Below are 17,777 nucleotides of genomic sequence, written 5' to 3'. Positions count from 1 at the left end.
GCACAAAGATAAATACTGGCGCCAAAACCTCTGCGTCAGTAAATAAATTAAAAAGGAAAAAGGTAGAAGACGAGCTTTTTTCTCTGCCCCGAGTTTCGACCACTGCATTTTCATGCATTATCCAACAAAGTAAATAGAAATTCCGTGTTGTTCATCTTTGAATGTAGCAGCCTTTCAAATATTTGTAGCAACAGAAATAAATTTCTTTACACAAAAATACCAACGTTGCACAAGGCTTTAGGATTGTTGCAAGAGTTGATACGCTGGGGCTCATTAAGACTTCACATAGCAGCACCTATTGCTTCGTGAAATTTTGTGAAGTGCTTGTCGGTGTTAGTGAACCATAATGAAGCGCTTTCATTATAGTACCTAATTCAAGAGGGGAGTTTTTCTTTTGCGGAACAAAGTTCTAATTGTGCTGCAGACCTGTGATACAGGATTGATGAGAGCAACGTCAGGGGATGGCGACTGCAGAGAGACAAATTATTTTAATGTTCAAGTAGCAGGAAAGCATTTAGTGGGCCAAAGTGTGGCCGATATCATGCACTAGAAGTGATTTTAAATTAATTTGTTAAGGAACAGCGTCAGAAATTCCTGCCTATGAACGCCGAAATTTTGAAAATTAAAGCATGTGAAATTGCTAGAGAGCAAAAAATGAAAAATTTTAAGGCTAGTCGCAACTGGATTTATCTGTTAATGAAGCGCTGGGGTTTTTCACTTTGGAGGCGAACTTCAGTTGCACAGAAGCAGCCGAAAAATTATGAAGAAAAACTTGTGTAATTTCAGCGCTTCATAATTAGACGGTGCACAGAAAAGCAGTACCTTCTTGGTCAGATAGGAAATGCCAACCAAATTCCCATATATTTTGACATACCATCAAATTATATGATTGATGCCCAAGGAAAGAAAGACATAAGTGTTCTTACATCATGGGGTGAAAAACAGCGGATGTCCGTCATGCTTGCTTGTACAGCAGATGGACATAAATTACCCCATTTATAGTTTTCAAGCAAAAGACTTTACCGAGATCGGAAGTGTTTCCAAAAACTGTAATTGTACGAGCAAACGAAACTGGGTGGTTTTCGGAGGACATGGTGCTGGAATGGATTAGGCGTGTGTGGAATCGTCGTCCTGGCGCAATACTTGGTTTACGCAGTCTGTTGATATTAGATGCATACGCAATCCATACAGCACCTGCAGTAAAACGAAAATTAGAGGAAAGCAAAACAGACTTGGCAGTAATTCCAGGCGGGATGATGTCAATTCTACAACCACTTTGACGTTTGTTTGAATAAACCATTTAAGGACAAGCTTAAACGCCTGTACACAGACTGGCTTTCGAAAAGTGACAGACAACTGACACCAACAGGGCATGTAAAACGCCCAAGTTTGTCACAAGTGTCCCAATGGATTTATGATGCATGGAAGTGTGTTCCAAATCAGACTGTGCAACAAGCATTTAAAAAATGTTAGATATCCAATGCACTAGATGGTACGGGGGATGATGCTCTGTATGAAGAAATGAGCAAAAAGAATAGAGTGATAGTGATTCAGAATCATGACTGATATTTTAAACATTTCGTATAAGATGTATTACAAACCTAATAAAATTTTGTTTTAAATTTCAGCATTTAATTTCTAAGTTATTTTTATTCTTACTCTGTAAGTGTTGCTAATCTGCGTTGCACAGGGTAGAAAACCGTGGAGAGCTGCATCAATCCAGTCTACAGGCTGAAGACAACAACAATACACTCTGCATTTGAAGTCATCACTAAAAATCTACTATGAAAATATGACTGGCAAGACAGTTTGGGATGTATGTCAATATGGCCAACTCTACATTCTGAATTTTTTCCTACCTGTGACAAGAGATGGTTGCTAATAGGAACTTTTATGAATCGTGAATCACATGCAGTATTCTCTTCACCATAAGAATAATATGAATGTAAACATTATGCCATGTATTCTTTCGTGTATGCTGCTATCTCATTTAAATCCTGTCTGCGTAATAAACTACGAAACTAGAGTGAGAGAACAGCAAACGCAGAGGAATATACATATCATGTCATGTTTATATTTGTATCATTCTTACTCTGAATAGTGATACAGTTGGAAATTAAGCATGGCAACTGACTAGATTTTTAAATCTAAGATTACTCTAATTTCTGTGCCGAATGTGATGTACTAAAGAGGCATCTGCAAAGATTTTCATACGGAGAAAAATTTTCGCCAACTCTCGTTCAGAACATCTATCATACACAGTCTATTATTTGGTTCTTGTTGGTCATTATCAAAGAAAGCAGCAGTGAAGTAACAACAAATAGCAGTGTCTTGCCATTGCCATTGTTTAGCTAATGAGAAAATTCCTCTCTCTCTCTCTCTCTCTCTGTCTCTCTCTGTCTCTCTCTCTCTCTCTCTCTCTCTCTCTCTCTCTCTCTCTCTGGGTTTTTTATTGTAAGCAGTAGCACGCACAAAGGCAAGCCATGCCACGAGCAGCAACAAGTCGTAAACACTCATTATCAGAATGCGACAAACAATGCATGGCACAGTACAAAAATGCATTTTCACACCTATGACAAAGAGAATGGCACTTATCAGATCAAAGCAATGGATTCAAACCAGATGAAGCACGTGAAAAAGGAAGGGTAGCCGTATTTTCATCCATTCGACATAAATTGTGTCTCATGTTACAATGCACCAACTTTGTTTAGATTTGGAGGTGCGGTCTAACACTTTTCTCTCCCCTTGAATTTCGAGTCCCAAATTTCAGATGTAGTTTAGATTCGGGAAATATTTTTTCCTTGATTTCACGTCTCATTTTTCAGGTCCGGCTTAAATTCGAGTGCGGCTTAGTTTCGAGTAAATATGGTATCTAACATTTCAGTTAATAATACAGCGGAGGTGCTGAGTCGCGATAGGCACAATAAAAAGATTCACACAATCATAGCTTTCGTCCATTAAGGCCTTTGTTAGCAGTAGACACACATACACACACGCGCACACACACACTCATGCAAGTGCAACTTGCACACACATCTGCAGTCTCAGAGAGCTGAAACTACACTGCGAGCGGCAGCACCAGTGCATGGTGGAAGTGGTGACTGGGTGGGGGTAAGGAGGAGGCTGGGGCGGGGAGGGGGAGGGATAGTATGGTGGGAGTGGTGGACAGTGAAGTGTTGCAGTTTAGACGGAGGGCAGGAGAGAAGGGGGGAGGGGATAACTAGCGGAAAGGAGAGAAATAAAAATAAATTGTTAAATTCCATCCTGGATTTTCCATTGTTTGATTTCAGTTAATAAGTTCATTTCATTCTCTGTTATAGATAGCATAACAACAATTGTTACCTCCACATTTTATTTATTTGCAAATGGTAGATAATACACATTTACACACAGTATTTATCTGTTACTTAATTAGGCAGTGACCAGAAAGTGGTCAGTACTGGTCAGCATCATTTGGCCTGTTTCAGTGCTGCAACTCCTGTTAGTGACCTTGTCAAGAGTCTTCTTAGTGTGCATACAGTATCTTTCTTTAAGGGGATATTATTTTAAATTATGGTCTGTGCTGAATTATGTATGTGCTAAGGTATGTTGGAAGTGCAGCAAAAAGGATGATAAGGTGGATATCGAGAGCTCCATACGGGAATTGAAGTGAAGACGTCTCGTTAGTGGCCAGCAACTGTAGCCATACATTTACCACATCTAGGACATGAAATCAATGCTTTCGTCTCAACGTATTAACCCTGTGCTACCATCAATTCTTTCTGCTCCGTTACACACGAAACTCCGTTACTGGTACAGTGCTTGCTCAATAAACTCTCTCTCTCTCTCTCTCTCTCTCTCTCTCTCTCTCTCTCTCACTCTCGCTTGGATAAAACGAAGATTCTGGCATCTTCTGTATTAATAGTTTTGACTTGAGACATGGACTTTTAATGTGAAAAAGGATGTGAAGATTGAGGATTGCCCAATAAGCAATGGAGAGGTGTGTATTGTGAGCATTATTACAATGACACATAGCCAGGCAAATGAATGGTAGATAGACCAAAGAAGTTCTATGCCAGATTCCAAGGGAGTAAAAAATGACATACAACTTAATGGAAAGTACATACACAACATTAGAATAAAATCCAGGAGTGAAATTGATGTGTGTAGCCAAAGGCTGTAGTGCATGAGTAACTACAAAGGAGATATTTATCCAGCAACGAAATGGTGGTGGTGTGATCCTAATCTTAGAATGTGTGTGGCTTTCACATGTCAGTTACAAGTATGCCTGAATCAGAATAACAGAGTGATTGACAGCAAGGCACAGTTGAGTGTGGAAGGAGGCGATGATACCAGTTTGCCAGTGCCTGTAGCAGTAACAGCTGTGCAGTTCAGACTATCTTGTCACGCCACCTTTTAATGTGCGGTAATGAGTTCACATTACAGGTTCGTTATATCCTTGTGACTTAACAAACGTACTCCCATGTATAAAATGATTCTATATTCCTGATATTTCTATATCTCAACAAAAGCAACAGCAAGTGCACTGTTTCTACAATACTCAGAGTGACTCACATTCACTTGTCGTATTCAATACGTAAGGGGTGTTAGAATGGATCTGAATCGTTCGTGTAAATACAGTAACTAACACCATTGTAATAATATAAACTGCTTGAGTACTTACCAATCATTGTAGTGTGCATGCAGAGTGTCGTACTTGTGCAGAGGAGTATTCCTTAATTATGAGATGAGATTTACTGTGCAACTGCAGTACACACCATTCAGTCAAAAATAAGAAATACAGACAAAAAAATAAACATCAGTGAAGGCAAAGGGTAAATGCCACTTTGTTCAGGATCACTTCCTTGACACTGTCTTTATTGGAGCTATGGTCCGTGGACGAGCCACTGGAATTACATTTTCTATATTACTCTCGACAGTCATTTCATTTTTCCATGTTTCTTTAACAGTGGTTTCTGTGTGATGTAAAAAATTTCTTGGCATTGTTTGTGCCACTGCTTCCTCTAATAGTCTTTGAATTTCTACCACAGTAAAGCTTCTGTTGTTTGTTGGCATGTAATTTTTAATTTGTGCCCAAATCATTTCGATGGCATTAAAGTGACAGTGGTATGGTGGAAACCTAACAATCTTATGGCCATGTTCTTTAGCTACTGGATCAACAACATACTGTTGAAATTGTGGCTTATTTTTATGCAGTATTTTCATGAGCTCCACCTTGTATTAATCGTCCTGAATTTTCACATTGTGGAGTTTCAAGCATTTAACAATGTTGGCTTTTTCCATTGCCATTGTTGTGGCTTTATCTTTAATAACTGAATGGTATGGGGGCATTATCCATTGCAATCACAGATGTCTGATTTAAGTTTCCCAGTAGTTAGTTACCTGTTGAACCACTTCAGAAAACTTATCGTGGTTCACCTCCTCCAGCTAGTCGTTTGATTTCCTTGATTTGTAAATGAGGAGACAAGTAGGTATGGCTATGGTAGCAGCCCTGTGAACAGCTAGATGTCAGTCACTTTGTAATTCTGAGCCAGGTATAGTTCACAACAGACACAATTGCTGTAGCTGTCCTACAAAAGAGAATGATAAGTGGCTGTTTCACAGAAAAATGTATGGCTGCAAACCTGTATTAAACAGTGGAAAATCCAGGATGGAATAAAAACAATATTATTTTCACAGTATTGTACACCAATATTTAATTACTAGCCCAGTGGCCATACATCTGTCTTGGAAGCTCAGAATGTTTTGTGAACTCACAATCTCTATTACTGATAGTTTGAATCACAGAAATCCTTAATGTGAATTTGAGGAGGGCAGATTTTCTGGAGCCAGTAAAGAAACACAGAAAGAGTACATCATAATAAAGGGCTATAAAGCAGCCCAGTTCACAGAACAGGCTATCTAGTAAGCAAAAAAAGTTACTCATCTTATGATTTGAGAATCTGGTCTAGCTGAGAGCAAGAAACATGATTCCTTGCATTAATATGAACAGGTAATTACATGTTTTTTTAACTACTGTTCTGTTAGAAAAATACTGAAAATATAGTTTCCCAGTTCGTTCTTTCTTAGTGTTCATGTATTTGATGTGTATGACAACATAAATGTCTCTCTCTTTGTACTATCACTTGCAAATAAATCTCTCATACATTTTTAGACAGGACTGATAAAAGGAGTAATTAATCTGTTTTATATCATTAATGAAAATTTTACTTACAGTACAGCACATTTGGTGGTAAAATCATTTATCCTAATTTAATAAGCTGCCAAACACATTTTTAGAGGAATCTGAAATATTTCCCTAATTTTCCGTTTTGGCAGTTATCACCTCTTTGATTTGGTACCTACTGAGACTGGCATTTTAATTTACTACAGTTCATTCAGCATTTTGTACTTCAGTAGAGTATACAATTAAATTAACATTTTTTAGTCTGCGAGTGATGTTAATTGCATTGTCATTAACATTTCAGTGTTATTTCCAGGCCGGCGAAGCAACGTAGGCCAGATATTCAGGTTTATGTACCTCGAGCAAAACGAATTCTTGCAACTCCAGAACATAATGAAAGGTCACCAGCTGCATTACGTTCTACACCACCTGAAAACAAAAAGACTTCAAGCACAAAGAAATCTGGTGATGACAAGGATTCTCGTCGGACACCATCTAAAACTAAACAACTTGATGATAAATCTTCATGCCACCAGCAGTTACAACCTGCCAGTGATGATAGAAAGGACCTAAGTATTACTTCTAATAACAAGAACAATAACAAAAATGTGGATAATTTTTATGAAACAAATATTGATATACCATCCGCTGCTGCTGATAGAAGTGCTCTAACTAGAAGCAGTGAACGAAGGGATCGAGTCATTTGTGGGGAAGTTGGTGTAGAAGTAATTTCGGACCAGGGTCAAAATGAGGAAAGAGTAGAGTGCGTTGCTGAGATTCTTAGTAGATGTGCGGTCCCCCTAACTCACACCAACAGTTTAGCAGAAGATTGTTGCCATTGTGGTGAAGTGCAAAGAGAACAACATGAATGTGAGATCAGTGGATGCAGAACAGATTTCCCATCTGGTTTATGTGCTGAAAATGTAAGTGAACCAGTACTGGAAAGTGCTAAAACTGTGACTGACTTTCATGAAGAAGTGGAAGACTGTTGTAAAACTTGTAATAGGACGTTAAGACTGTGCGACTGTAATATTTCAAACTGTGTAGATACCATAAATGAAAATTCTGAAGTTGGTATATGTCCCCCTAATTTAGACTCACTAAAAAATGTAGATAGTGTTGAAGAGAGTATAGTAAATGTAGGGGAGAGATCAGTAGAAGAAGAAGATATGAAAGATTGTAGTCTGGGACAAGAAAGTAGGGACTTGGGTGTAGTGGAAGACATTTCACATAAGCCAACTTTGGAAACAAGTAGCAATACAAGTGAACAAAATTCATTCTTCCAGAAAGTGCCTCAAGATCAGGTAGAAGACAAGAATGCCAATATTGCAAAGGACAGTGTGGATGATGTAGATAAGAATGCTCCTGTGTCAGAGGGCAGTGTCTTATCTGATGTACTTATTATTTCAGACAACAGTGACAGTTTGCTTGAACCAAGTATATCACTTGATTCAAAGGGATCAGGTAGTAACAACAGTGTTGGAAATACGTCTGGACCCACAGCTCAAGAAAAACAAATTGAGCAAATTACACCTTCAGCTGACAACTCCGTGTCAACAGATCCTACACAAGTGAGACTGAATCCTGATGAATGCACGTGGGAAATGATGTTTGATGACAATGGTGACTGTCTGGATCCTAAACTCATTGAGGAGGTGAGGTTTACTAAATATTTGTAACTTAAGGTTACTGAAAATATTTATGCAGATTACTATATATGCTGCATTCTAAACACAGATTGATAATATTTTGTATTGAAACTGTGTGGGAAAGTGCATTAAAATAGCGGTTTGTACAAGTGGAAAGACATACAGGAAGGAAGTTTTATGTAGACTGCAAGTAACTGTGTATTCATTCATTTTCATTTCTGGGTGTGGTTTCCATATTGTTGGTACACACATGTCCTAACTTTAACACACCTGCAAAGTTGTCAAATCTTTTACCTTTACTATTTTCACCATACAGTTACTAAATACTAGAAGCTCCTTTCAAAGTCAGTGAAGTGGCATCAGCAGGATTTATTCATGACAAATTGAGATGAGTCTGTATGTGATTTCTTTAATGGAAGCATGATAGAATTATCTATTAATCATTCTGCCACAAATCACCAGTGATCATGAATGCATACATTCCAAATTCACAACTTTCCACTTTCCTCCGCCTCACAGTTATTCCATTATTTCTCCTGATTTTTAGCTAATTGTCATCAAACCTAAGACATTTATTTTCATTTTTTTTCCCCCATGGTCGGAAGTCCTTCACTCATTAGTTGTTTTTAATCAGAGTTTCTAAAAATCGGGAAGTCATCCATAATGTGTACATCAGTTGTTATTTTTCGTATTTCCTGCACGTTGTGTAGAATGTATACTCATATCGTTCAATGTTTTACTCTGTTTGGGCATATTTGTTTGTTGTCATTGTGCTGAAATGAAGTCGCTTATTACTCAACATTTTTGTGATCAGTAGAAATCACGTCCGGAATCCCTGAAATGCTTTATTTTTGCATAAATTTTATGTGTATGTCATAAAACAATATATCTAAAAACAAAGATGCTGTAACTTACCAAACGAAAGTGTTGGTATGTTGATAGAGACAATAAACACACAAACACACACACAAATTTCAAGCTTTCGCAACCCAAGGTTGCTTCATCAGGAAAGAGGGAAGGAGAGGGAAAGACGAAAGGATGTGGGTTTTAAGGGAGAGGGTAAGGAGTCATTCCAATCCCAGGAGCGGAAAGACTTACCTTAGGGGGAAAAAAGGACAGATATACACTTGCGCGCACACACATATCCATCCGCACGTATACAGATATAGGCAGACACATGTAAATGCAAAGAGGTTGGGCAGAGATGTCAGTCGAGGCGGAAGTACAGAGGCAAAGATGTTGTTGAATGACAGGTGAGGTACAAGTGGCGGCAACTAGAAGTTAGCAGAGGTTGAGGCCTGATGGGTAACGGGAAGAGAGAATATATTGAAGGGCAAGTTCCCATCTCCGGAGTTCTGATAGGTTGGTGTCAGTGGGAAGTATCCAGATAACACGGACAGTGTAACACTGCGCCAAGATGTGCTGGCCGTGCACCAAGGCATGTTTAGCCACAGGGTGATCCTCATTACCAACGAACACTGTCTGCCTGTGTCCGTTCATGTGAATGGACAGTTCCACATAGAAGGCTTCACAATGTAAGCATGTCAGTTGGTAAACCACGTGGGTGCTTTCACACGTGGCTCTGCCTTTGATCGTGCACACCTTCCGGGTTACAGGACTGGAGTAGGTGGTGGTGGGAGAGTGCATGGGACAGGTCTTACACCGGGGGCAGTTACAATCTACCATTTTTTCCCACGTGGAATGTTTCCCTCTATTATATTCATAAAACAACATGGTGGAGACTGATTTATGCAAACACATTTTTATTTTATTTTAAACCAAGAACATCATAACCTAATGACGATTACCTGGGCTATGCTACAAATAAGGGATATGGAATCAACATTTCAGGTAGTGCTAGTGCTTTCATTTGTCTTTTTTATTCATTATATGGCTTTGTGATGTCTAGAAAAAAGACTAACATCAATTGTCTTGGGATTATACTGAAAATAAGCCATGGTTTTTGATTATTTTTCCCTTTTGGTTTGTAAAACTCAGTCTCCTGATTTTTTGTTTTTGGAGGTTGGCAGGTACGTGTATGGACAATGAATCCTCAAAAGCCAAACCATACTGTTGTTAAGATTGCAAAAGCTCGTAACTCAAAAATTGTCAATTTTGAATTGGTTATTTCTACAAGTTAAGAAATGTATCTCAGATAAGATGGAAAAGCCCATGTAGGTATGTTTCGCTCTTCTACAACGGTAATCCCAAAAGTAAGGTCCCCTATTTTTTTATAAGTACATAGGCCTGTTTATTTTTACAATGGTTTACAGCCTGAACATTTAGCTATTTTTCGACATAATCATCATTTTTGTCGAAGCGTTTTTGTAGACACTGTGGCAGTTATTGTATGCCCATGTCATACCAGCTCGCCGCCATGCTGTTCAGAAAGTTATGAACCTCTTCTTTCACCTCATCATCGGAGCTAAATCACTGGGGCCACAATTAACGCTGACATGTGCTGTGAGACTCTGAAAAAACTCAAACGGGCAATTCAGAACCGGAGAAGAGGAATGTTGAGCAAAGGCGTGCACATTCTCCATGACAACGCTCACGCACTCATCGCTCGGCAAACCATTGATCTCGTGCAACAGTTTCAGTGGAACATAATCACCCACCCACCCTATAGCCCTGAGTTGGCACCCAGTGACTATCACCTATTCCCTAGGTTAAAAGAACATTTGTCCGGAAAGTGATTCAGCTCCAACGGCGAGGTGAAAGAATAGGTTCATAACTTTCTGAACAGTAGGGCGGCAAGCTGGTATGACATGGGCATACAATAAGCAAAAATGCACCGACAGAAATGGTGATTATGTCAAAAAATAGCTAAATGTTCAAGCTGTAAACTGATGTAAACCATTGTAGAAATAAACAGGTCTATGTACTTAGAAAAAAATAGGAGACCTTACTTTTGGGATTACCCTCGTATTGCAAAGTTTCAAAACCTTCTGCTTGGATATTTCCTACACTTCTCTCATAGTGCCAATATAATAATTATTAAGAGTTTGTTGGTGACTGGGCAACATTCTTTGTATTATTTAACAGTGTTGTAGTGTAGTGATTAATATGCAGTAAATTAATAATTGTGCAGATTATTATCTAATGTGTGCAGAAGATTAAATAGACCACCCAAAAATGATAAGCACACAAATAATTAAGTACGCTATTTTCAGTAGGAACACAAGAACAAGGCATGCTAACTATAAAATAGAGTTCACCAACAAAAACAAGGCTAACTTAAATTTGAATTGTGTTATTTTTTCTCGATCTTAACTTTAATTTCGTAGACACTTCTCTGTGTAGATCATAGTAATACCATGCTGCTGGTGTATAATAATTGTACAGTGTGGTCCAGAAGCACATATTGTATAAATTGTACTTCCAGTCATCAAATTTTCTGGAGGTTTCTCTTGATGTTGGAGGAAACTTAAAGGCAAGTAAATAATTCCAAATCAAGGGCAGCTAGAATGTTGAAGATGGCTGTACAGTTATCTGACATTTCCTGCTCAGAAGTTCCAACGGTACTGCCAGCATCATTCTCACCAACAAATGAGATGTCAGTTTTAGAATATTAAATGTAAGTAGTTCAGAATATAATGATGTCATATCTGGTATATTTTCATCCCCAGACGTTCCAGGTGTACTGCCAGCATCCTTCCCACCAGCAAGTGAACTTCCAGTATCTACTAACTTAAATGTAAATAATTTAGAAGGCAGGGTTTTTATAGATTTGGTACTAGCTATGAAACTACACAGCAGAGGAATCTTATGGCTCAGAAGTACATGATCTGTACCTAACTCTAGAAAGCAGAGGAAGAAAGTTGATCCCAAAAGAGAGAGAATATAGAAGTGCTGTTCGTAAGAAAAAAGGAGACCAAATTGAAATAACAAAAGGACCTAGGGAAAGTGGAACAATATGATTATCAAAATTCTGTTGCAAATCGAGGAAGAAGAGAACATGTTCTTCAGTATCTGAGGAGAAATATAATAAAATATTTCAAATATGCCCCCCCCCCCCCCTCCATGGACCATGGACCTTGACATTGCTGTTGGTGGGGAAACTTGCATGCCTCAGCGATACAGGTAGCCGTACCCTAGGTGCAACCACAACGGAGGGGTATCTGTTGAGAGGCCAGACAAACGTGTGGTTCCTGAAGAGGGACAGCAGCCTTTTCAGTAGTTGCAGGGGCAACAGTCTGGATGATTGATTGATCTGGCCTTGTAACACTAACCAAAACGGCCTTGCTGTTCTGGTATTGCGAATGGCTGAAAGCAAGGGGAAACTGCAGCCGTAATTTTTCCCGAGGGCATGCAGCTTTACTGTATGGTAAAATGATAATGGCATCCTCTTGGGTAAAATATTCCAGAGATAAAATAGGTCCCCCATTCGGATCTCCGGGCCGGGACTACTAAAGAGGACGTAGTTATCAGGAGAAAGAAAACTGGTGTTCTATGGATCGGAGTGTGGAATGTCAGATCCCTTAATCGGGCTGGTAGATTAGAAAATTTAAAAAGGGGAAATAGATAGGGAATAGATATAGGGGAATTAGTAAAGTTAGGTGGCAGGGGGGACAAGACTTTTGGTCAGGTGAATACAGGGTTATAAATACAAAATCAAATAGGGATAATGCAGGAGTGGATTTAATAATGAATTTAAAAAAATAGGAATGTGGGTAAGCTAGTACAAACAGCATAGTGAATGCATTATTGTGGCCAAGATATATACGAAGCCCACGCCTACCACAGTAGTACAAGTTTATATGCCAACTAGCTCAGCAGGTGACAAAGAAATTGATGAAATGTATGATGAGATAAAAGAAATTATTCAAATAGTGAAGGGAGACGAAAATTTAATAGTCATGGGTGACTGGAATTCGATAGTAGGAAAAGGGAGAGAAGGAGACGTATTAGGTGAATATGGATTGGGGGTAAGAATTGAAAGAGGAAGCCGCCTAGTAGAATTTTGCACAGAGCATAACTTAATCATAGCTAACACTTGGTTTAAGAATCATGAAAGAAGGTTGTATATATGGAAGAAGCCTGGAGATACTAGAAGGTATCAGATCGATTATATAATGATAAGACAGAGATTTAGGAACCAGGTTTTAAATTGTAAGACATTTCTAGGGGCAGGTGTGGACTCTGACCACAATCTATTGGTTATGTACTGTAGATTAAAACTGAAGAAACTGCAAAAAGGTGGGAATTTAAGGAGATGGGACCTGGATAAACTGACTAAACCAGAGGTTGAACAGGGTTTCAGGGAGAGCATAAGGGAACAATTGACAGGAATGGGGGAAATAAATGCAGTAGAAGAAGAATGGGTAGCTTTGAGAGATGAAATAGTGAAGGCAGCGGAGGATCAAATAGGTAAAAAGACAAGGCCTAGCAGAAGTCCTTGGGTAACAGAAGAGATATTTAATTTAATTGATGAAAAGAGAAAATATAAAAATACTGTAAAAGAAGCAGGCAAAAAGGAATACAAACATATCAGAAAAGAGATTGGCAGGAAGTGCAAAATGGTCAAGCAGGGATGGCTAGAGGACAAAGGTAAGGATGTAGAGGCTTATCTCACTAGGGGTAAGATAGATATCACTTACAGGAAAATTAAAGCGACCTTTGGAGAAAAGGGACTCACTTGTTCAAATATCAAGAACCCAGATGGAAACTCAGTTCTAAGCAAAGAAGGGAAAGCAGAAACGTGGAAGGAGTATATCCATTAGAACTACTGACAGCCTTGGGAAAGCCATTCCTGACAAAACTCTACCATCTGGTGTGCAAGATGTATGAGTCAGGCAAAATACCCCCAGACTTCAAGAAGAATATAATAATTCCAATCTCAAAGAAATCAGGTGTTGACAGATGTGAAAGTAACCGAACTATCAGTTTAATAAGTCACATTGGCAAAATACTAACATGAATTCTTTACAGACGAATCGAAAAACTTGTAGAAGCCGACCTCGGATAAGATCAGTTTGGATTCCGTAGAAATATTGGAACACGTGGGGCAGTACTGACCCTACGACTTATCTTAGAAGAAAGATTAAGGAAAGGCAAACCTATGTTTCTAGCATTTGTAGACTTAGAGAAAGCTTTTCACAATGTTGACTGGAATAATCTGTTTCAAATTCTGAACGTGGCAGGGGTAAAATACAGGGAGCGAAAGGCTATTTACGATTTGTACAGAAACCAGAGTCGATGGATATTAAAGCGAAGCAGTGGTTGGGTAGGGGGTGAGACGGGGTTTATCCCATCCCCGATGTTATTCAATCTGTACATTGAGTAAGCAGTAAGGGAAACAAAAGAAAAATTCGTAGTAGGTATTAAATTCCATGGAGAAGAAATAAAAACTTTGAGGTTCGCCGATGACATTGTATTTCTGTCAGAGACAGCAAAGGACTTGGCAGAGCAGTTGAACGGAATGGACAGTGTCTTGAAAGGAGGATATATGATGAACATCAACAAAAGCAAAACGAGGATAATGGAATGTAGTCGAATTAAGTCTGGTGATGCTGTGGGAATTAGATTAGGAAAACAGACACTTAAGGTAGTAAAGGAGTTTTGCTATTTGGGGAGCAAAATAGCTGATGATGGTCGAAGTAGAGAGGATATAAAATGTAGACTGGAAATGACAAGGAAAGCGTTTCTGAAGAAGAGAAATTTGTTAACATCGAGTATAGATTTAAGTGTCAGGAAGTCGTTTCTGAAAGTATTTGTATGGAGTGTAGCCATGTATGGAAGTGAAACATGGATGATAAATAGTTTGGACAAAAAGAGAATAGAAGCTTTTGAAATTTGGTGCTACAGAAGAATGCTGAAGATAAGATGGGTAGGTCACATAACTCATCAGGAGGTATTGAATAGAATTGGGGAGAAGAGGAGTTTGTGGCACAACTTGACGAGAAGAAGGGATCTGTTGGTAGGACATGTTTTGAGGCATCAAGGGATGACCAATTTAGTATTGGAGGGCAGTGTGGAGGATAAAAATGATAGAGGGAGACCAAGAGATGAATACACTAAACAGATTCAGAAGGATGTAGGTTGCAGTAGGTATTGGGAGATGAAAAAGCTTGCCCTGGATAGAGTAGCATGAAGAGCTGCATCAAACCAGTCTCAGGACTGAAGACCACAACAACAACATGGGTTACGAGCAATGGCAAGTGTATTGTGCTACATTGGTTCACTGGAAAAAAGTTAAACAAAAAGACCAAAATAAGAGAATCGGGAACAAAAGGTTATCTTCAGGATAAATTATAAAGTATAAGATGATATGTTACCCGTATGTAAAGAAATGTTCCTTTCAACTTTAGGAATTGATGTATGGTCACTCACCACGTGGGTTAAACTGAATAAAGAGGATACTTATTTCAAAACAGGAAGGGACTGGAAAGAAGAAAGTAATACACTGAAAGAAAATGTTTCTAAATTTTTAGATGAAATACTCAAGTTGCCACCCCAGTATTGCTGAGTCTCTACATGTAAGCTTTAGTTTGAGCCACATTTTCCACATTTAGTAAATTGTAGAGAGCATTCAAAATTAATTGATTTAGTAATAATGTTTAACCAGCTGCTTTAAAAGATTAATTTGTAAAAGAAATAATGGAATGTAATGTTGGTTAATTTCACCTAAAGAAAAATGAATGTGCTTTCTATTTTTCTTAATGTTACATAATATTTCAGAGAAGATGAAGAAAGAGAGGACAAGGCAGAACAAGTCAAATGTTGAAAAGGCAGCTGAAGTAGGAAAGTGTTGTATATTTATTATGGATATACAAGCAATACAACTAGTATCTGCAACCCAACTAGTATCTGCAACCCAAGCCAGTTGTTGTTATTTGGTCAATTGTATGTTATGTTTGGCATGAAGGAGAAGAAGGGCTGGATGCTAATGTGTTTGCGATTTTCATTACGGATTTTCAGAAGCATAAAAAAGACAGTGACAAAAATAGAAAATAAAATACGTTGTAGTGAAAGGGTGCTTGGAACAGAAATGTACTTCTCAGTTGTGTACAGCATAGAAAATGATACTATTACAGGGTGTATATACTATGGGACAACTGGGAAATCTAGGAGAAATTTGGGAATTTGTTCATCCAGGAGAAAACCGCGAATTTTGCAGAATTCTGGAAATTTTTTGTTGTTTAAGTTTTTACTTAAATTTTTTTGTAATTGTGACTGGCAAGAAGTGAAACGCAACAGAGAATATTACTGTTTCCCACTTCTGCTGAATAACACTGCGGTAGTAAAAAATTAATGAGGGAAAAATAAGCAAAACTTAAGTTGCAGAGGAAATATGCCATTTACAACAACAGGACATGCTGCTATTCTGTGTTCTCTCTCCTGTCTGTCAGTCGTTTTCAATTCAGATTTTGCCATCTTGCTGCCAAAAGTATACAAGAAACAGACAAAATGGAAGAAATGTCCACTTTTTCAATGGTAGTAATGTAGTCCTTAGAACACTCAACATACTTGTTTCTTCACCTCATTTTCGTTTTGGAATGTACAGTTTAGTATTATATTCTTTTGTATCGTTCCTACATGTTGAATCCCTAGCTTGAATAGATATGCAACTAGGTCCATATCGATATAATGAGTAAAAATAGATCTTGTAGTTCTGGTCCCTTGGAATTTCCCTTGAGAGGCGAACTGCAAAGTTTCTGGGTGCTCCAATATCTCGTTCATTATCTATTCTGAAGTTTGGATTATTTTCGTTCCCACTGTAGATTTCAGTTTTGTGTGAAAACCCCATTTGCCAACATAAAACAAAAAGTTTATACCTCTTATTTATGTAGTTTGTCTTTCTTATACATCTTCATGTCGTGCCTTGCTTTGGTTACAAAAATTTGTATATCAATTGACAAATGCTTGCTCAGTGCAGTCGAGACATTTTTTATTCACATGAACAGTGATAGGCCCAATTTTGTACGATTTGTCATGATATAAATTCTCAGGGTCTGGTGACTTCATATTGTCAAACAGTGGAAAGAGGAGCCAAAAAGCTAATGAAGCATATGCCTATAAAATTGTGAATGGCATGAACATTAAATTTAAATGTTTTGTTTGGGTTTTTGTGTGTGCTGTAAAAATCAGTTTTACCTGCATTTTTTGCTGTTAATTCGTCAGTAAAAAAGAACTGATACGGCGTAGATGACTCCAGCATTGATTGGGCCAATGACTCCAGCATTGATTGGGCCAGTGATATTTCCATTGACTCTAAAATTATCATTAAAAAAGAAATACTTTCCAAATGATTCAATTTTTCTGTATCTTTTTCTGAAACCTGTAGTACTGGCATATCAGCAACAACATTATTATTATTATTATTATTTCTTTACTTTCTCAGACGTTAAGTCTGGTTAAAAATGGAAAGTGACGCAGACCTTGATCAAGTGTCACTTCCTTTTAACTGTACGGTATGTGTTATATTGCATTTAGGAACTTTCGGGTAATTGAACATGTATCAATAATTACAGATTTCTGTAGTTGTATATATAAGTTTGGATGTAGCTGTATAGCATTGATGTACTGGTGGATATTGTGTGGTATGACTCCTGTAGTTGATAGTATAATTGGCATGTGTCAACTTTATCCTGATGCCACATGTCTGACTTCCTCAGCCAGTTGGATGTATTTTTCAATTTTTTCTCCTGTTTTCTTTTGTATATTTGTTGTATTAGGTATGGATATTTTGATTAGTTGTGTTAATTTCTTCTTTTTATTGGTGAGTATGATGTCAGGTTTGTTATGTGGTGTTGTTTTATCTGCTATAATGGTTCTGTTCCAGTATAATTTGTATTCATCAGTCTCCAGTACATTTTGTGGTGCATACTTGCATGAGGGAACATGTTGTTTTATAAGTTTATGTTGTAAGGCAAGCTGTTGATGTATTATTTTTGCTACATTGTCATGTCTTCTGGGGTATTCTGTATTTGCTAGTATTGTACATCCGCTTGTGATGTGATCTA

The 17,777-nt window shown here is 38.1% G+C and overlaps 1 protein-coding gene across 1 annotated transcript in view; it reads left to right on the top strand.

Moving 5' to 3' along the window:
* LOC124613430 overlaps positions 1-17,777 on the top strand; it is a 181,691-nt gene that overhangs the window by 144,521 nt on the left and 19,393 nt on the right. The window contains exon 6 of the mRNA XM_047142132.1: positions 6,480-7,818. Coding sequence (XP_046998088.1) covers positions 6,480-7,818 — 1,339 coding nt within the window. The remainder of the gene's footprint in view (positions 1-6,479; positions 7,819-17,777) is intronic.

Source organism: Schistocerca americana, chromosome 4, assembly GCF_021461395.2.
Source record: "Schistocerca americana isolate TAMUIC-IGC-003095 chromosome 4, iqSchAmer2.1, whole genome shotgun sequence".
Taxonomy (NCBI): domain Eukaryota; kingdom Metazoa; phylum Arthropoda; class Insecta; order Orthoptera; family Acrididae; genus Schistocerca; species Schistocerca americana.
This window is presented reverse-complemented; position numbering and strand designations above follow the sequence as displayed.